This window comes from Embiotoca jacksoni, unplaced genomic scaffold, assembly GCF_022577435.1.
Source record: "Embiotoca jacksoni isolate LCO1_2020_lvr unplaced genomic scaffold, fEmbJac1.0.p SCAF_15, whole genome shotgun sequence".
In the NCBI taxonomy this organism is placed as follows: Eukaryota; Metazoa; Chordata; class Actinopteri; family Embiotocidae; genus Embiotoca; species Embiotoca jacksoni.
The window spans coordinates 887,501-909,308 of NW_027185285.1; the positions used below are offsets into that span (position 1 = coordinate 887,501).

General features: G+C 43.2%; 1 protein-coding gene across 1 annotated transcript in view; it reads right to left on the reverse strand.

Moving 5' to 3' along the window:
* The window catches only part of stat5a (signal transducer and activator of transcription 5a), an 86,247-nt gene that overhangs the window by 50,251 nt on the left and 14,188 nt on the right, over positions 1-21,808 (reverse strand). The window contains 8 exon segments of the mRNA XM_069148561.1: positions 11,266-11,568; positions 11,570-11,702; positions 19,343-19,479; positions 19,481-19,568; positions 20,273-20,389; positions 20,546-20,656; positions 21,126-21,177; positions 21,288-21,443. Of these exon segments, the coding sequence (XP_069004662.1) occupies positions 11,266-11,568; positions 11,570-11,702; positions 19,343-19,479; positions 19,481-19,568; positions 20,273-20,389; positions 20,546-20,656; positions 21,126-21,177; positions 21,288-21,443 (1,097 nt within the window).

The window sequence follows — 21,808 nt, forward strand, 5'->3', positions numbered from 1 at the left end:
GTGTTCCTATCCATTAATGCAAATAACCTACAAAGTAATCAATGGAACACTTGATTGTAAAAATGTACTCTGTATTGTTGCAGCTCTTGATTTCTGTGAATTCCTGTAAAACTGTGTTTTCGTTTGAATGTTTAGTCAAATTAAATCCACTTTAAACTGCATTACATCCTGCAGCTATGAGGTTATAAGAATGGTTGGGATCAAGGACGAGTTCCGAATTAGTTCAATTGAGATTCTTATGTTTATTTTTGGCCCATGCTGTGTGCCACCCACATCTCTCAGCACCCGCCGCCAACTGGCAATCAGAACAACACACTGGCCTTAATTCCCCCTGATTACCGAACGAGGTCCCTGTTGCATGAGTGTCTGACCTTTTTACACAATCAAACAATCATGCACTCAAAGTTACACTCACTCAGGTCCACACATGTCACCTCTCTCCTGCAACACGCGCGCATCCACATGAAAAATTCTGGTTGCAGACGATTGAACAGCAGAAAGGCTCCTGACAGTGACCGCTTCTCCCACATCTCGTCAAGGTGGTTGACAACTGGGTCACTGTGCTGACATTTTGTACCCACATACTGACTGACCTGCTCAGCTCTGGTCTGCTCTGGTTAACCTTAATCTGACATTATGTAATGGTATTAATAAGGTGCCCACATTAAATGGACTTCTTGCCACCAGGAACTTATTAAAGGGCAACAATGGTAACTCAATTGATTTATTTTTTTTCAATTAATAAGAAATTTCAGTTAATTTCATTCAATTCATTGCTTCCAAATAGACAATACAATTGTTGTGCTTTTAATGTTAAATTTGTTTTGCATGCAGTTGCAGACCAGAGTCGCTTTCAAAACTCTTTCTTGTGGATACCTTCAAGGGAAAATCTTACATTCAGATGCTTAAGTGGCTTTTTTTTTTTTTTTTTTTTTTTTATGCAAGGCCTCATGGTTGATTTTCTGACAACAAAGCTCATGCATTACTTTTTCTTCCAGGACTGACAGAGGTCGGAGTGTCCTTGAACAGACCACCCAGGAGAGTTTTCAAACAGTCCCTGCTCACAACCACATTGCTGCAAATACAATCTTTGATCAACATGACGTCAACATGGTCCCTGCAAGGTGTTTATGCAAGTTTGAAGTTCCAGAAAGTCTTTTTATTCAGCACTGACACAAACTGCAGCTAATAGCTGTTTGGAAGACAGGACATCCATCTTACAGCATGCCGTGAAAAATATTAAATGGCGGCGAGGTTTAGTAAAATATGGTTAAAGTAAGAGAAGAGATAGGGGTCAGGTGGGTGAACCGCAGGGATTCAAGGCGTTTCATCACGTTTTGTCACTGTTCTTTGACTTTAATCGACCCTTTCCAGTCTAATTTTTTATTTTTGCTGTGGGGGGGAAAAGGTGTTTGCTCCTTGCAGAGAGGCTCAGCTGGAGCTGCAGCGACTGTAGCAGCAGAAATAAACACAAGATGGAGGAAAAAAAATACTCGTTCAGCTGTTAGTCTACATCAACTGTCACACCATGTTGCACTTATGCAAAGATGATTTGGTTGGAGAGGCACATGCAGGTTGTGGTGAACAATGTGTTCCATTGCTGCTGCTTCTTCTTTTTTTTTTAACTTGAACTTGATGCATCATATCTCGCCTCAAATCTTGCATTTCAAAGTGTATCACAGTGATTAGCAGAGTTCTTTATTGTATTACCAGTTGCAGATGCCAGTTGTAGAAGATGGAGGATAATTTTTTGTATCTTGGTGTTCACATTTTGTATTTGTTCTGAGGTAAAAATTTGATGGGAGATTCTCTTGAAGAAACTGGATATTTTAGAAACTCAGAATGGATCTGAAATAGAAATTTCCGCCTGCTTTAAACCCTGAATTTTCATTTCAAACACCAATGAGCTCCCTCCCAGCTGTCTTCAGCCTCAGCCTCTTCTCCTTCCTTCCTCTCCCTCTTTTATTTTCCCAGCTCCAGGAAGAGCTCACTGCATAGTATCACATTTCAAACTGTAAAGTCTGGCCCTATCTCTCTCAGGATCCCTCGTCACGCAATGCGGAGAACATGCATAAAATCCTTCACTGCAAAAGTCAGAGCAAACCCCAATCTGTTCCCCATTCACATACAAACTGTGTACGTTCAGAGAACACATAAATATTCTAACTGATACACACTGAGCGGCCGAGGCCTGGCAGTTTAGAGGCACGGTGCAGATAGAAAGCTAAGATTGCATGAGAGCCCTGAGCCTCACCTTTCAATTTCCAAACTCTGGCAGTAACCGCCGCTACATACATACAGTACAGTACTGGAAACATAGTGCACAGAGCACGTAAAGAGCAGATGGACAAACACAGAGAGACATAAAGCTTTTCCTCTAAAACACACTGGAAACCCATTTGTAGCATGGAAAAGAATAATTCAGGGACGCTCTGAAGGAGAAACAGTCAATATGTATTCTGTTTAAGCTGCAGAGAAACAAACACACTGCATAGGAAATGCTTGTATCGTGTGCGTGTGTGCGTGTGTGTGTGTGTGTGTGTGTGTGTGTGTGTGTGTGTGTGTGTGTGCGTGTGTGTGCGTGTGTGTGCGTGTGTAAAGCATCTGTGGAATGTTTGAGTCACATGTCTGTGCTTGCACTGTAACCTGCAGAAAAACACCCCGGGGCAATTCACAGCAGGTCACAGGCAGCATCAACGAGGACACCGCGGCAAGAGACCCAGCCAGCTTAACATCTTTAAAACAAACCACAGGCAGACGGCTTCGGCGACACGTGAGCAAGATATGGGATGACGAGTAATTACTGAATTTATGAAAACAATGTCTCTTGTGGAAGAAGGAAAAGTCGAGCGTGAGAAATAATGTGAAGTCAATCTGGTTCCATCTCATGTTCAGCTGGTGTAGGTGGTGCAGTTTACAAATAGCTCATCATTAAAGGCACATGATATCTCCTTTAACCTGTGGGCAGCCAATGCAACCACCGGTAAAATATAAAACGGTGAAACAAAACATCAAATACATGAATGGAAGATCAAAAGGATTTCTGCTGCTTTTACTATTATTTTCTGGGCAAATTCGGACTCATAAGACACAAAGGATCAATCACTGAATCAAACAAGACAATTCAATTGTATGCCACATCTCCTTTCCAATTATATGCACATTCAGCTCTTGTGCTTAAAGCATAAGATTTCCTCATTTTAGGCCATCTGTGCCGGGGCAAAAAAGAAAAGTGCCGCCATCTGTGAATCACTGGCGAAGTCTGTGTACCAGCAGCTATCATCAGCTAAAGTGGTGGGAGAATAGCTCAGAAGACAATAACCTCTCCACAGACACGAGTGCATGTTGTTCACGAACATCAGCGCGTACAAAACGTACAAAAGCTAGAATGTGTTCCTGCACACTGACGAGGTTAGGAGGTCATTTCATGACAGTGTCATCTGAGTGCTACAGTTGGCAGAAAGGAAGCCGATCACGAGGTTTTAGCAGCTGAAAGATTGATATGACTTGATGCGAAGTGCAATTTGCATTAAGCTTTTGTAATGCTTTCATTTCTGCAGTTGAAAAAGTATCAACCACTCAGCAGCTACAATACAAAGACTGATTTAAACTTGGAAGCGTCTGATTAAGTAATAAGAAATGAAGACAAAAAATTGAAGCAGATGCCACCTGTCAGTATTTGACAGTTTTTGACACATTTCAGTCGAAATTCAAAAAGTTTTGAGGTTTCACAACCAGTCCTCCTTGTCTGAAGGCTGCAAACTGATCACAAGGTACAGTATTTGCATGATGTTGTCAACAGCAACCTGAAAACACAACAGGATGCTCTGCTGTTCACGCCTAAAAAGCAAAAAACAACAACTCCCCTTTGTGTTGTTCAGCTTTTAGCGCGGACGAAGATGCGATTGCACCCATGATTATAAACGCCATGAATAAGCAGAAGTCTGTGGTCGACTGGGTCTTGACATGGAGAGAACCCATGACTGGAAGAACACGATGACAAAATAAAAGCAAACGTAGCGAAGCGCAGCAGACAGAACCCAGGAGCACTGAGGAGAAAAAAAAATATATTCAGAAACCAGACAGCCAAAGGAAGCCAGAGGTCCTCTGAAAGTCTGTGGGAGTTTAAACCTCTAAACAAAACCTTAAGCCGCCGGAGACAGCAGACGCATGGGTGACGCAGGTCCGCTGACAGGTGCTCAACTCGCATTGGACCCAATCATATTTGACTGTTGGACAGCTGGAAGTCGCCTTCGACGTCGAGAAAAGTGGACTTTGTTCGTACTGAGAGGAATGGCAGGTACAGGTGGATATGTGGAGCCGCTCCAGGCAGCTTTGTATTTATTAGGATTTATGTTCTTTGAAGAACCGCCTTATTAAACATTACAGCAAGTCATGCTGTATAATCAGCCTTAAGGGCGCGGAGAGTCTGCATTATACTCGCGCCTCACGACACGAAGAATCGGATTCACGACTGGCAACCCACATCAAAGGCCCCCCGTTTATGTAAAAATCGACCTGCATCGATGCAGATTCCACCTGTGCTGCTGTGTAGGTCTGAGTGGGATCTTACACTTGTTTTGCGTAACCACTGTATTTGTCCTGTGGTAAAATAAGACCACATAAAGTACACCTTGACTTGTATGTGACTGCTCCCTGACGACATGTACACGCACACACGCACACACACACACACACACACACACACACACACACACACAGTATATTAACAGCTAATAATATCCAACACCAGCTCCATCGTGCCTTCATGCAAATCCACCCAGAAGGTCAGACGGTCAGAAGTTACATCACTTCCTTCCTCATGCAAATCTCCAATCTCATCTTCCTTTATTAGTTTTCTCTCATCTTATAGTGCTTTCCGAAGGGGATTAGTCATCTTTATCCATGAGAGAAATTTGCCTACTGTTGAAGCTTTTTTTTTTCCAAAAAAAGGTTTCAAAATTCATGCGGCTGGAAATGACCACACGCATCCACAGAGACACATATTTATGCACAAACGCACTTCGTCCTAACTCATCCTTCCCTCCGTTAATCGTTCTCTCCCAGTTCTGATCTCAGGCGCGGAGATAAGTCCTCCAGACCACCCTGGGCAGCAGGGGGGAGGAATAGATGAATGAAATGGTGCGGACGTGAGGACAGAGCTCTCCCTCCGGCAGGCCAAACCTAACAGATTGACTGTCTGAGTAAATAAAGCGAGGGCCGTCAAAGAATATTGGCGCTGCTCTTACCTGCTACCCTCCTTTTTCTGCTGCCTTTAATTAAGTTGTGCAATGAAAGAAACCCAAAGAAACAGACCCAGCTCCCTCTCCGATGTTTCCTGACAATCAGCGGGATTACTTGGGGAAAGCCGAGGATTCACACTGTAATATAACAAGATAGCAAACTTGAGACACGGGTGCTACACATCGTGTCGTGGAAAGTGGGAGGTCGAGAGCAGCACAAAATTAAAATCAGCTCTCCTGAATAACCCTCAGATGTTGAAAATATTCTAAATCCCAAAGGAGAAACAACATATTGTTGAGCAGATTTAAAGCTGCTTTCAAATAGCAATATCAAAAAGGGAACACACAACTTTATTTTGTGTGGACTGTTTGAGGATTGCAAACTGTTTCATCACCCACTCATTTCTCTTCTGTGTGTACCGTTTCATGCCTTCTCCGACTTTGTGCATATTGACAGTACAAGACGTGATTGAGAGGAAATGCCACAGAGGCAGTAAAATAAAAAAAAAAACATGCAAGAGCAAAGTCAGGCGGAGCGGTTCTCACAAACACAGTATCCTGTGCATCCATCAGACCCCTGTTCCCCTTCCCCCAGATGACCCTGGGAAACCTCCAGCCTGACAAATCTGAATATTAGTCATCCTCACCACAGCTCTCCTGAAGGGCCAAGGACCATCCTTACAAGCCTCCAAAGATCAAACCAATGTGCTGACCAGATTATTTCACCTGGAGATTCTTCTCCGTCATGAGGACCTTCTTCATGAAGTCATGAAGACCTTCTTCATGACGGCGGCCATCTGTCTCCGGTTTTTCCTTCCAGTTTTTCCTTCCTTAAAGAGGAGTTTTTTCCTCCAAGCTGCTAACGAGGGAATTGTTGAATTGTTGGGTTCCTGTGATGTTGTGAAGTTCTGTTATACGGACTTTACTGTGTGATTTGGTCCCATATAAATAAAACTGATTTGATTTGATTCGAATCAAAGATCACACAGTGGAACACAGGCCCTCTGCCTCTGCTGTGGTGTCATCACTGTTGTCCCCTCACGAATAATCAAGATAAAGCATTACCCCAAACACACCCTGGTGGTGTCCAATCAAATCAATTGTTCTTGTTTGAGGAAACTCTTTTTGTCTGGGGAGCAATTTGACATATTGGTAATTAAGGTTATCGCTAAAGTCATTATTCTTCAGGGGAATAAAAAAAGGAGAAAGTATTAGGAGGCAACTTTGGAAGGACCCACCCACATGAAACGGGAGACGTATGGACAAGAGAAACTCTGCTGGTCTGTGTCGTCTCTAACCATTTGTAAAGAAAGGAAAGTCAAACACACCGAATCCTTGTCAGAGCTGTAACAGCAGTTCATATAGACTCGTGTCTGCTAGTTAATATTAGCGCTTTGAAATCGTAGCTATTGGTAAATAAAGGACCGGATGACCATAATCAACCAAGAGGGTCATTTCTGTAAGTTGTTTCTAGAAATTGTGTTTTCAAAAACTCAGACAGGGACTTTATAAATCACCAATTAAAACTTAGACTGTGACTCAAAGCGATCTTGTTTTCCCTCTCTCCAGATTGATTGTCTTTTCTGCGCTTTAAATTTTGAAACAAAGCAGACTCCAGTCATAACAGATTTTTGGAGAGGTAAGAGTTGTACTACATCTGTCATCTATCCTTGAAATAAGTGTAACAAAAACATGAAACATACATAAATCACAGCTCTTCTTTGCTCTTCTTTGCTGTGATTAACACTGAGGTGTTAATCACTATTTGTTCTCCGAATGCATTTGGGGGGATCTTGAGCTCTGTGTTTCTTGCGGGTGAGTGACCTTTCCGGAAATGTAGATACTTCTCTGTTTGATGCCGAGCTGTGGATTGAAAAACTAAAGAGGCCTATTTGAGAATTGTGTGTTTTGTAGATCGCTTCTTTAAAAGAAAACCAGCCCAGAGAGCAAGCGATGATTCAGCAAGCCCCAGACGTCTGCGATCACCACTTCCCATCTTCGGCTGCCTCTTTCTCAACGCAGTGCAGATCCTGGTTTTCCAAAAACATCGAAGCGTTCAGCACGGTTTGCCCCTCCAGGAGACACGGGAATTACTTTGTCTTCCCTTTACCCCAACTTTTGTTATCTCTACCCATATTCCATTACTTTAAATCAAATTTCTGGAGGAAGCTCTAACTCGATGTAAAGCCTATGATGTGAGCAGCGGGGCGTAGGCTGGCTCTTACTCCAATTCTCATCATCTCATTTGATCCCACTATAAGTAATCTGTGTTTTTAGTTCAGGCTTTTTACTGAGGTGTCCTCAGCCCCTGGAGAGGATCAGCCAAATCTCACATTAGAGAAACAATAGCCAGAAGCAGAGGCAGCTGAGCAGAGTCTGTGCTCAAATGTGACAGGTCCACTACGTTTCTATACAGGTGTCAGACAGGTTTCAAATTACTAAAGGGCAATCGAAAACTTCCAAGGCTGCTCCAGTTTCATTCGAAACGGAGCACAGCACAGTGAGGTGCACGGAGGAGGTGGAAGCTGTAACCGTTGCAAGTACTCGAAATTAAAATCAGCACCTGAGTTACACCCATTTCTCACAGTTCTCGAGAAGTAATTCGAGGAACATTGAAATAAAATGTCATGAATGCCCTGACGATCGTCCCTCATCAATCTCACTGAACCTCCAGGACCGAGGCCATCCCCCTCATCAACCTTCCACAGTGAACAAATGCACTGATGTTTGCACGGTCAGCTCTAACACCGGCAGAATACAGGTCATCTGTTGAGTCACTGGAACGACGTGTTGCGCTTGTTATCAGGGCCGGAGGTGGTCAAACACGGAACTGAACAGTCTATTTATACGGTCGGTGACTGGAGGACGGTGACTTTGAGATTGGAAAGAAGCCTTTCAGTACCCAAGATTACTTTTTGTACCACGTCTCTATGTTGCGGGGTACTTCAGCTCAGCTGTGGCAGGTTTGGAGATGTGAGTGTGCAGAGATTACACTTCCTGTTTTGTAATATAAAATACATGTCCTTTAGGAGACAGAAACATAGTTTGAGAATCTCCCCTTTTAAATTGGTCACCAGATTTAGTCGACCTATATATACATTTGTGAGAAAAAAAAACCTCGAGAGCAAAACTTGCACGTCTCATCTATCTCTCGAAAATCACTTTCTCGAGTTCAGACCTGCTTTCACTCTCACTCAACAGGACTAATGAGATGACCTTATGCAAGAACAAATAATAACTGTGATCTTTATTGATCTTTATTCCCTCTGGAAATTAACTGTGTTACATCACTTATGTCTCTCCATTTCGGATTCATTTCAACCTTACGACAAACTGCTTTTTTGTCCTGCAGATCCAAATGTTTGACCTTTAATCTGCTGTCAACTGGATGCAGGGAAGAAAGGAAAAACAGTGAATAAGGAAGAAGGGGAAGATGTGGAAAATGCTTGGGCTATTCTGTGAAGATGGAAGAGTATCATCCTTAAATTCTTGGTCAAATCCTCTTTGCTCCTTGATTAGTTGTTGTCAGTTTGCCTTCACCCTGCAGCCGGGCTGGAGCCGGCCTTGCAGCTGTCCACAGTCCAACATTACATAACCGGGCTGCATCACAACCCCCCCCAGCCACTTTGCAGTCACCCCACCATGACACTGTCACCCCGCTGAGGAAATTACAAGAGGACAAAGTTGGATGCCAACTTAAGAGACACACACACACACACAAACTCCTCTTCTTCCCGACATTTGCATGTTAAGGGCCAAGTTAATGAGGTAAGGCAGGGCTGTAATTGCTCACTTGCTTCCCTATTCCCACGGACCCGAAGCCCCTTCACCTTCTAAACGTCCGCTCAAACACACGCAACGTGCTGCTCGAGTGCGTCTGGGTGTGCTACCGCACACGAGCCCATTCTACAGAATAGCTGACCCAGTTTCCCACCATGCACTGCTCGAACAGTATGCACCATGTCGAGACCATCGTGTGCGCTGCATCTCTCTATACGGCCCTGAAGAATTTAACTTGGATGCCAGGATGTGAACGTATCAAAGTTTCAAGATATAAAATCAGGCTCTCACATCTGCGCTTTGATTATCTATATGTTAAATGTTCAAACCTGTTCGATCAAGGTCGACATGGGATCAACGCAAAGCAGCAACTGTAATAATATTTGCCGACAGGATAGCGGGCGAAGGACTTTCTTCTACTTCATACTGCCCCAAAGGAGAAGATCGTGTTTGGAAAAGTCTAAATCTATTAAAATTCCATCAAAAAGACGAGTTTTATATCTATAAAGGGCTTTCTATAACAGCCTGCCATCTGAAGTGCAACTGTAATGTAGAAAAAAAAACAGGAATTCCACAAGCTGTGGCCAATTTAACAGCATCGTGTTCCCTGTGCATTATCAGTTTAGTCTGCTAATCAGTGTAAAATTCTGTCTTAAGGAGCTTTCACTTTATTTCACCAAGGACATGCACGGCTGCAGTCAGAAAGAGAGCCTCAGAAATACCACAGCAGCTCTCAGAAGAGAGCATATTGGATCACTGCCGTGGTTATTACGTGAAACACAAGAGTTACGCTCAAATGACGCGAGCGGTCCACAAACATTTCAATGTCATTCAGGACACTCAGATACCTACGGTATGAAGATTTTTTTTTTCTAAATTTCAGATACATCACACTTTTCATTTCCGTTAGCCATGATTCATATTTTGACAGCACAATCCCCTCCGGCTTGCCTGTCATGTTCTGCTCATTAGTTTCAAAGAGGCGGATTGATGTTGTTGGAGGGTAAGGAGGTCAAGGCTTTTTTGACTCACGATGCAACAACATATTTTTAAAGAAGAAACCTCAGGACGAAAGCAGCAAAGACTTGCACGTCGGTTTGGATTCTACCGAGTTGATGACATTAAACCAGCTGCAGATCTGATTCATCCATGTGAGTTTGTGGAAGAGCGCAGCGTTCATCCCCACCCACATGGAATCCAATAAGAGTAACAAAGAATTAGCCGGTGTTTCGTCGGTTGCTAAGCAAACTGGGTCTGATTTGACAGAATGCAACCCTCCAGTGGGTCCCACCTACGCAATACTTCTGTCTCCACCGAGGACCCCGCGATGCAGCCCGCGCTAACAGACGGCTCACTGCATTTTAAAAACAAGACATTCTGCAGCACTAAAAGGATAACATGGGCTGACATTATATAAGCCGTCAGGGAACGTGCCATCTTGCCAAACCTGGTTTGCGTAAGAACAGTTAGTTAACCTTTAGTAATGGGAGCACTAATCAGGGCTGGGCAGCCGTTAAAACATATTATAAATCACACTATCCGTGACTAAAAGAGCTGTATGGAGAAAGACGGTGTGCCCCTATCCAACAAACCAAGTTCATGTCAGGAAAAAGTTACAAAGCACCAGATTCTGAGAGCAATCTGCTGCACCAAGACCTGCTTTGACTTCTACATTGTTAAGTATAGAAAAAAAAATGACCCAGGGTGCACAGCAACCCATCCATTAACAACTTTGATTATTCTTGTAATAAATGCCAGCACAGATGCCACTTTCAACTTTCAGTCACTGCCAGCTCCTTTGAACCATGTTTCTGCGTGGTTGAGTGGGGATCTTCAATATTCATTTTTCAAGATGTTTACAAAACAACTTCATGTCGAAGTGGGAGCAGATTTTTCTGTCAGTTTTGACACCACGCAGGAACATCCACATATTAAAACAAAAACTGTTGATTTGCGGAAACATTAAATATGTTTGCGTTTGTCTTTCTGTTGTTGCTTTTTTTTTTTTTTTAAGGGGACGTGCGTATTCAGGGTTTGTGCGTTTTCTGGTTGTGCCAAACTTCTATGGAGTCGCTCGAAGCAGCCCAAATCTAATGTTCCTGGGGTATCGACTGAAACTCTTTGAAACCCCGGACTTGTGCATCTGTACAGGGTAGCCTGTTCTCGCTTTGTCGTTAGCGAATTCCCCTTGTGTCACCTTGAGCATCGTTGGCAACGAGAACAAGCGCTTCAAACCACCAACCTTCATGATGCCGCAAGGTGTGTTTCCAGCTCCCTGACTTCTCTCCGCGGAATTGTCACGGCTGCCACTCCCGATCCGTGAACTGCTGTGGTCCCTGTACCGTCCGTTGGTGTAAACTCCGTCGGCCCCGTAGCCCTGGGCAGCGGCTGACACCTCCAAGTACGTCCGGGTACCGGTCGGGGGCGGCGGGGCCGAGTCCCCGGGGATCCCCGCTGCGTTGGTCGCACCCTGGGTCGGCGGGGCGCTGATGGCCAGATCGAAAAAATGTCCCGACACCGTATCTGAAGCGTGTACCCCTGCCATGATCCGATCCGCCGGTGTTACAGCAAAGCCCTCCCCTCCACAATGTAAAAAAAACCCATTTTCTCAAAGCGCGGTGTGACTGCTGGCGTCCGGAGCGGCTCGTCTTGTTCTCTGGATTACCACTGCCGGTCCATCATCGGGGCGCGCTGTAGCGTCGGAAGGTTCGACTTGGAACAGTCTTGGTGAAATAACAAGCAAACACTGTACGGCTTCCCCCCCCCACCACCACCACCACCACCCCACCCCACCCCCCACAACCCACCGCACGCGACCTCCTCCGCTTGGCTTTCTGGAGGCGTGCGCGCAGAGATATTGGAAATGCAGACTTGTGATCGGGGTTTGCTGCTCTCCTCTTCTGTTTACAGCTTTGCACTTTCGTCTCCTGGTCTTCAAAAAAAAAATCGGTCTCACTCACCACGTCCGTCTCCCGTAGACTGCGCCGTGCGCATGGCCTCGCGTCCTCGGCACTTTTGCAGCGCTTGCAAACAGGAGAGCTTGCCCCCCTCCACCCCCTCTCATGCATCCGCGGGACAAATTCAAGGCTGCGAGAGCGCAATCGCATTAAGCACACAAACTGGTGCACGCACGCACATGCGCGTGCGCGTACAATTAAATCCAGTATCGCGCGCAATCACGGTTTGAGTCCTCAAACGTGCGCGCGCAATCTCCCCACGAACCGACTACATTGACTGTTTCAGGTAGTTTGGGTCGAGCATGAAAAACAATTTGTACACTGAAGATTCTACAGTTTCGCTTCGCAAAATGTTAACATTATTTTTTGATATAAAATATCTTGTGAAGTTAGGGTGCAGGCTCTCCACAAGAGGGAGCTCAAGGAAGACGATTAAAACACTTTGGTAATTGGATTGAAAAAAAAAAAAGTTTGTAAATCAAAAATCCCCATTAAAACATAGTGCTGAGTTGCAAAACAAAAACAAAAAAAATGCAAAAAAGATGAATCAAATAGGAAGGAAAGTGAGGTCAAAATCATCAGGAGGCAGTGACAGACATTTGAGCAGCTGTTACTTTCCTTGCTCTCAGAGCAAACTGGAACAGGCCCTTCGATGCTGCAGCTCAGCAACTGGATGATAATGACCAAGTCTAGCTTTAGGTGCTTTACATCAATGAAACGTGGTGTCTTTGTTTCCTTAAGGACACCAACGACTGCAGGGCAGAAGGGGGAAAAAACTCAACAGATATTTTTTCTACATTTGAACTGCTTGTTGCAGTTTTAATGATGGCCTTCCTGCTCACAGTCCACACTCACATTCTCCCATTCTCAAAATCTGAGAGAGCCTCGCTTCTTTTAACACCGGCTGATCTAAATAAGCATAGAAAGGGAAAATAATAATAAGCAGGGATGTGGAAGAATGAATTACACGAAGTGGTTATATCGTTTCCACCCACCAAACGAACTGTAGTAAAAGGTAATGTGCGAGCTGACACTCCTCTGCAATTTCACACTTTCACTCTTCATCAAAGATGTGAGGACGCTCTTCTTCCTCCCCTCCTCCCCTCATATCGATTCGAAAACAATCAGCAGGAGGCCGCAACATAGAGGAGACCGACCATTATTCTATTTCATTCACAATTACATTCAAAGTAAAACGGAAAGGCGGCTGTCGTGCAGCATCTCTGCAAGTAGGCTCAACTCTGCACCTCATTTCTACATATATGTCAAACCTGAGCATGTGTTGACATTTCTGAGGTCAGGCCGACACGACATGCGGAGTGTAAAATTCAATGTCAGGCCGACTCACATCATCAGACGAGACAAGGCCAGTAAGCTGGGATAATGCAACCCCATTTATAACCCACTAAGAAAGCAAATCAAATCATAGACAATTTGTATGAAAGGAGTCATGTGCAGCAGAGAGCGTGCACTCTGCTCATAATTGCCATTTATGGCCGGACTAATCAGAGCCAAAGCAGCACTTCATGGGCAGACTTGATTTATATTTGGTTTGTTATCTTTCATGCAACAATGGGAAAATTCTTTCTGGTAAATAGCGACACCCACATGACACACAAAAGCAGAATAATGCACACTGTTTGTCATCATCAGATGTGTTTTGTCCGAGGGTGGGACAATATGTCAGAGTAAAGGTTCTCATTCAAAGATGCTTGTGTTTTTCCACAGATATTTTCACAGACCTCGGTGGCGATTGGAGGCTTAATCTGAAGCCAAAACACAACGTCTCTGTTTGCATCCAGCCTTACGGATGAAAATTATGCGGACGCCTTCTGAGTCCAGATCCTCCTCAAGGACCGGCAGGATACTGACAAGGAGAAGTGAATAAAATCTGTGAATGAATGATGTGACAGAGGAGAAGAGTGAAAAGGGGGATGAAGGAATGAAATGCCTGCTGGTACACCGAGGCAGTGTTTTTTTTTTTTCCTGAAGGAGGAGTTTGGAGAAATTTCGTATCTCCTTCTCTTCCTTCTATTCACTCGCTGCTCTCCCTTTCTTTCTCCTCGTGATCTCTCATGGTCATGTATTATGCATTCTCAGAAATTATTTAACAAAAATTCTGCTTTTAAAAGCCTCCCCACCAAGCCCAGCTGCCTCACTTTAATGTGAAAGGGCTTCAGCCTCCAAATTCAAGTGGTACAGTTCACTTGAGTCCACAAAGATGTGACCAGTCACCCTTTCAAAAGGGGCTTTTCATCGATCCACCCACAACAACTGGATTTTATACTGAACTGTAAGTGAAGTAATGAATGACTAGATCAGGACTGTTGGACAAAGATACATTTATTTTTGTTTGACTGAGGGTAGAATGAGTTCAAATAAAACGGTGGGGGAGGAAGAAAAATGAAATACGGATTAGACTGTATCAGCGGTCTTAAACACAGAAATAGCAATGCTATTCTAAAATAACACTCTTGTTGTTTTCCATTGAGGTTTGCTTTAGTTTCCTGTGGCAGGATGTCAGCCATGGCTGTATACACTAAGGCACCGCTCCCTCCTGCTGAACTAGCAGCACGAGGTTCAGACCAATGGATCTCCGTTGCCATACCTTCAGGCCTCGCACAGCACCCTCCTCTTGATCAGTCAACATACACCCGGCTATTGATCACGCCTGTTAATCCAGCTGACCGCAGGAGCAAAGAAGAGCGCTCAACGTCCGAAACGTTCAGGACTTATTACCACACTTTGTGATTTATTTGCTGCTTTATTTTTGAATTCCCAGTGTCTCTGCAGCATCAGTTCTACCTACAAGGGAGGATCGTGAAATAAGGGTGAAACCACAAGGACAAGACACACGCCGAATGTGTGAATTGTACATTTGAATTATGATATCTATAGAGGAAGTTCCCGCTGTTCATAGCAGGGTAGTGTAGGGTGTGTCTTGCCACTACACTTCCTGCGCTTACCCATGTGATAATCAGTCCAACGGGAACCGAAAATCATCACAGACGCTTTTTCGAAGTTTGTTCCTCAGAATGTAACTCTGTATTTAGGGTGGCTTTTTAAAAGCACGGTCCAGATTTAAACAAAAGTGGGGAAAAAAAATAAAACTGTAATCGTGGAATTGGATGGTTTCATGATGATGTAGAAGATTTGTATCTGTTGTGTAGGAATACAGCACTATAATTTGAATTTTATCTTCTTCTTTTTTTTAAAACAGATAAAATGCCATGTTTAACATCTATAATTTAAACTTGTCCATTATATGTGTGAATAGAGGCCAGGTGGTGGCAAAGAATGGACATGGATAAAGATTCCCAAGTGGAGTGAACATGTGCCACCTCCTCTACAGAAATGACATCAAGCTGTATGCCAGAAGGGCATGAGACATGGATTTACCTAACCAGGATCAGGATATCTGTATGTAAATCAGGCCGGATAAGTGCGGCCGAATGGCGGCAAAGAGAGGAAATGTGATCAGAACAGAAGGGGTGGATGGACCAGAAGATTGTACAGCTGACATACAGGACAGCCTGTGAGTACCTGGATATCCCGCAGGGCAGGGGGAGCCTTGACGAGGGTGCAAAGAGGTCAGCTGCAGTCAATACCTCCAGAGAGTAAGGCAGGTGCTGAGAAACCAGCTCCATGAATAAGGTCAGAGTCGTCAACATGTACGCCCTACCAGTCATCAAACAGCCAACTGGAATAACAAGATGGCCACAGGAAGAGACAGATGCCACTGATAAGGAAGTGTAATTGAATAATTCAGGAATGAGTGACACATTATATTTAATGTTAACACATGGCACCCCGCCTGGTTTATTCGATTTTACTGACATCTAGTGGTGACAGAGCTTACGTACTGCAGGTGCTTCTTCTCAAATCTGCTAGATCTCTTTAATTTCAGCTGACTGTGAGTTCTCAAACGGTTATGATTGTTGAAGTGATTTGGTTTGTTGATTGTGATATGTTGCGTCTCTGCATGTCTGTAAATATTTATTTCTCCCTCTCTGGGGAACCCTGTGTGGTTCTATGAACGGAGCCCCGCAGGTGAGCTGTGTTGTGTTGATTGGGTTGCGACTGTGAATGAGTGTGTGGATTTAATTTCTTTTGTTTTTCAGTGGTGTTTTTTTTTTTTATTGTTGTTGTTTCTTTGTTTGGGTCTTTTTTTTGTTGGGGGATGTAAATGAAGTTACAGTGTTGTAAAATATGTGTTGTTATTTCCGGATGATATCTCTTTTTTTTTTTTTTTTTAGGTATTGGCAACATGGAAGTTTAATTTGGATGTTTTTACTACAGATCTGTCTGTTAAAAATTGTGTTAGTGGAAAAAGGCTGATTCGTTGGTTATTGTCAAATTCTTTGATTTAGTGCTTTAAATTTGAAAGAAAAAAAAAAGAGACCCAAAGCAAATCTTTCTTTAAGTAAGACTCCTAATTAAACAATACCTTTTGGAAGAGGGGTTGGAAGGAGTCAAACTTTTTCTCTAGGGTGTGAAGTAAAAAAAAAAAACATCTACTGACCACCTCTCGATGGATCCATTTATCAGCAAAGCACATTGCGGGTCCTTTGTTAGACAGTAACGACGTCTTTACATCTTTGCATGAGCTGCATCCTGTTTTACAATCTTTGTGTGCAGCTAAGAGTTCCTGTCCTTCCAACAGTGCCACTGCTCTCTTGTCTGGCTATCAGGTTGTTTGTTGTCATGTCTTCTCTGGTGAATTATGTAATGATAGATCATTTGGTGTCAGGTAATCTTCAGATCCTTTGGCCTTCAGAAAGATGTTGTGTCAAGACACACATGAGAAAAAGATAAACCTGATGGTGTAAAGCTTCCTTTACTGTCAGTAGCCAACACTTTAGCATTTTTGGTTGAGAGCAGAAGGGAATAATTGTTGTGCTTTCCATCAGTTTCAAATTTGCCAAAACATCTGTTATGATGGTATACTTCTTGAAGTGAAGTGTCCTTTCCAGCTCACCTCTCTGGTATTCCATCCTGTCTTCTCACTGTCCTCCTGACCTCATCCTTCCTGCTGACTGTCATTCTCACATAGTAGCCGGTACATAATATAAACATATATGATACAGCTGAAATGCTTTAAATTCAAATTAACCTTAATAATACATTTTTAGCTTATGGACTCAGCCAGAGAATTCCTCACCATCAAAAACTGGTAATGAAAATCATTTAAGCAATAACTGGCCACACTCTATTGAATTGCATGCAAATTAGATGTTCTTATCTCTCTCTCTCACACACACACACACACACACACACACACACACATACATACACAAAGCTATGTTTCTTATAGCCACTAGATGGCAGAAAGGAGCTTATTTTTCCACTAACTTTCCCATACTGACCATCTTTTTATGGTCAGATTTTAGAGTTGCTGAATTACAATTTGAATATTGAGCTCCTGCACGGTTTACGACATGTACACTTTATCTTTGCTTCCATTCTAATATACCAAATATACCAGGCAATTTAGCACCATCCCAGTTCAGCCATTCCAAAAGTTAAGTGCAGTTTGAAGAGCATCTTAAATCCTCTCAGCTCCAATTTGTGAGAGTTACATAGATGTTGTGTTTGTGCAGTTAATGCAATCCAAAAGCTTCTCAGAGGGGAATGTTGCATTTGTGTGGTATTGTGCTGATTTATGGAAAGAAACAAATGTCTGACCGCACCGGAAACATTCAAAAATCTAAACAACATTGGGATACTCTGTAAAATGAGCAGCACTCATGTTAAGCAGTCAGGAACATTCCTTTAAAGTAACAGTGCTCATTTTAAAAAGTATATTGAGATGATTAATTTATTGTCAAGAATTGTTGGACATTTCTTCAGCCCTCGTTTATCTTTTTCACTGTCTGTAAATTACATTTTCTTCATTCATAAAGCATCATAAAGTAACAGTATATTGTTCAGTGCAATACCATGCTGTAATATTTTTTTTAATATATTTAATAATATAACTCCTCTGTCCATGTCTATATGTTGTGACTCATTCGACATGTTGCAGCGCATTAACAATAAAGCAGTGTAACGTACCTCGATGGCAAAATATGCCTTCTGAATGAACATGTTTAAATGAATGTACACGTCTTTAATTACATGGATCACATCATATACTGTAAATAATGCAGTTACTCAAAACACCTTTACTCTGTAAATACCTGCTGAATCAAATGGACTTTGTGGACTGCTGGTTAAATGAATGAAGGTACCTGCTGGCCCACAAAAGTGAACTTCGTAGAGAAAAATCTAAAATCAAAATCTACTGAACTTCTACAGGTTGAGTTCAAATTATTTATGAAACTTTATTTTCTTCTTTCTTTTCAACTCAACTGCTGTTTCTCTTGGAAAACCTCCAAGTGATAAACCCAAACCACAAACATGGTACATACATCAAACAGCACACAGCGCCATCTACGTCATTGAAAAATACAGTCTACAGTGGAACAAAGCTCAAAAATGATGACGATAATGGTAATATCACAAGACTGCCCACGTAGCTTGAGATTTTTTTAAAACAGGAAAGAATGAGATTAGAAAGAAAATAAAGAAATTAGGAAATATTTTAAATACTGTAATGTCTATCGGACAACCACAAAAGCACATCATAAATTCTTCTCTGATTTCTCTGTGTTCTTGTTCAACTGGTACCTCTGGTCACACGGGACGTCTGCTCAGACTGAGGAGGTATTGTACGTAAATCCTCACGGTCATGCACATGGGTTACATTCAATTGGGGAGTGCCAGGGAAACAATAATAAAAGAGAGTTATGATAGAGAAAATAAATTCATATATTTTGTATACATAGATCATTTTCTATTTGGCTTATACATCGGCTAAGCAAAAGTGATTCATTCCTGAGGTGCAAGGCTGTTTTAAACAATTATCTTTTTCATGTGTGGCAAAACGGGGATGCACAACGAAAACTGATCCGGACCGAAAACAAAAGTCAGACCAAGAAACAAACAGACAAAATGAAATATCATCGAGTTCTCTATGCAGCCCAGCAGTTCATGAGTCTGTGCAATAATTCAAAGCCTGCCCGTATCTATGGTTTGCAACTTCGGCTGCTGGCACGGTCATGTTGGACACACGGACACATGCACATGCTCGTTTTGCCACAGCGTCATGATGCAGCTGCAGGAGCAAAATGGGCTGACGGGCAGAAAAAAGTCCGACCGGGAGCGGCACGGCCCCAAAAATATTCGGCCACAGCTGATCGGACATGTGACGCTTCAGGACTCTGGACTTCTTCAGGTCAGTGGTTTCAAGCATTAAAACAGCCAACAGAGCTAGACCTCGGGCAACAAGGGATCTTCTTGACACATATCAACGCATATTACAAGAATAAAATCCACTGAGCGTACCAACCGGTGTGAGTGTGTGTGCAGAAACAACGACAGAACCAAAACAAGCCACGACTGTCAGTAGAATGATGCGAGGTAGCATTGATGAGGGGAACAGAGGGACCTGAGAGGACGAAGCAGGCAGCGCTGGGTAAATGCTTAGATCAGCATTTCTGTGTACAAACAGAAGACATATAGCCCTGTGAGAGCGAGGGAGGTGCATCAACTCCCCTCCTAGGTTTCAGCTGGTGAACAAATCAGAAATAGTCTAAAACTTGTGCCTGTGCTGATGCGTGTGCTGTCAGTTGCAGAGAGCGAAGAGAGACGCTCTGCCTGTAGGTTAGTGTATATGGATTTGAAAAAACTAACTTTAATACTCCAGAGCAACAACTCCGACGATGTTGTTATAAGCAAAAGCAAAACTCTGCGTTGATGTTTCTTTTTCGTTAAAGGGCAATATCAGTGTCACTATGAAAATACTGATAAGCCATTTACAAAGAAGAAAATATAAAATAAAAACATTAACTCCTAAAAATAATGTCATACAGTAGCATATTTCTTTTAAAATCAGTTTCGAATCAATTGGAAACGCATGCACAATGTGAATGAACATTACTTCTTTTCTTTTTCACAATACTGTAACACTGTAGGTTTTGCATTATATTTAGTCTGTTTTACAAACATGTATGGACACAAATAAAACTATAAAAAAAAATTCACCGACATGCATGCCATCATGCTGAAAAGAAAAAAAAAAAAAAAAAAAAATCACAACCATTATTAACATTTCACATTATAGCAAGATGAAAAAAAAAAAAAAAAAGAAGAGAAATGAATGGAATTAAACCATGTCAATGTGAGTAGGGCAAGTTTGGGAGGCAGGGCTTGTTTGGTGTTGTCGCGTGTCAAAGGGTCGAGGGTCAGGACTGCTGGCCACTCCATTGGCTCTCTACGGGCCGCCGGAGAAGCTCCTCTACGTGTCTCGCCACATCCATGGTGTCGTCTAGGTCGAAGTCTCCGTCTGCGTCCAACATAGAGTCGCTCCTGCCACGGGACACAGAGAGGAGCCGCCCACACTCAGACAAGCCGGCAGCACAGCACCAACAAAACGACAGGAGCAACGAGACACTCTTCTGCACACACAAAACGCACACGCACACTCGCACGGAGCAGCTCATACGTTGAGACTTGTCAACTCACATAGGTGGGTATATGCCGTAGGCGTGAGGGTGATTGACAGGTGCTGGGGAGGCGCCTTGATCCATATAGGTTGGGTTCCCACTTGCTGAGTCTGGATTGGCAGTAGTAAACCTGCGCGCACACACACACACACACACACACACACACACACACACACACACACACACACACACACACACACACAAGATAAAAGCCCATGAGCCAATGTTCTACAGTTGCCTAAGCAACTACCCTCAGTGTGTTTTCCGTGCCTTGCCGCATCATTATGGCCATTCCCTCCGCTCTGGGTGAACCAACCATGGAGATGAGGAGGGAGCACGGCCGGCTAACTAACAAGCCTAACTCTAATGATGAGTGGGAGACAAGCTCGCGCAGGAACCCAAGCCATCCTTAATTGGCCTCCTCCAACTGTAACAGCTAACTAATAGCTGATCTGAATTCAGAGTCCAGTATTTAGTGATTGACTCTAAATGTTGCTTTAAAAAAAAAAAAAAATGCAGCCAGAGAATAAAGAAAAGGAGAGACAGAGCAGGGATGGAAGAACAGGGGGAAAGAGAAGAACAGGAAGCTGGATACTCACTCTGGCACTACTTGTTTGATCTGTGGCTTCACGTAACCGTCCACGGCTTTCGCTTTAAAACAAACAAGCACAGGGAGACGGAATAACTCGCAGCTCAGAGCGGTCGTCGCTCAGCAATACATTGAAGGTAACAGCAGCCTGTGCAAACAGGATGTTGCTTACAGAGTGGAGGGGTGTAATACTTGGAGAAGACCTCGTCCTTGGGTCTGTCGGGGTACAGGAACAGGAGGTGATTGAGATCGCTGATGCGGTCAGCCAGAGAGCGGATGGAGAAGTCTTTGGTTGTGTAGGGCATGAGGTTCCAAACCATTCTCTCACCTGGAGAAACGCAGCACGTTATTCACAGTTATAGTAACACGATCAGTTTCTCGAGATCATTTCAAATTTGGTATAATTGTTAAACTGATGGTCGTTCTTGGATGACAGTGATGACGATGTCCTCACCCACTAAACTAAAGTTCCATTGATTGTTATCAAAGCGATGACTCTGATCTAGCTTTAAACTGTGGAAACAAGTTGTAAAGACAACCCTGACATTTCATCATGTTTTAAGTTGAAGGCGTTTGCAGTTCCAGTTGCTAATTTACACACCCAGCCGTCCAATCGGCAACATTGACTGCGTCCTGAATGTAAGGAAGGGAAGGAAATATCTGACTCTCAAGCTGCCAAATGCTCCACTATAG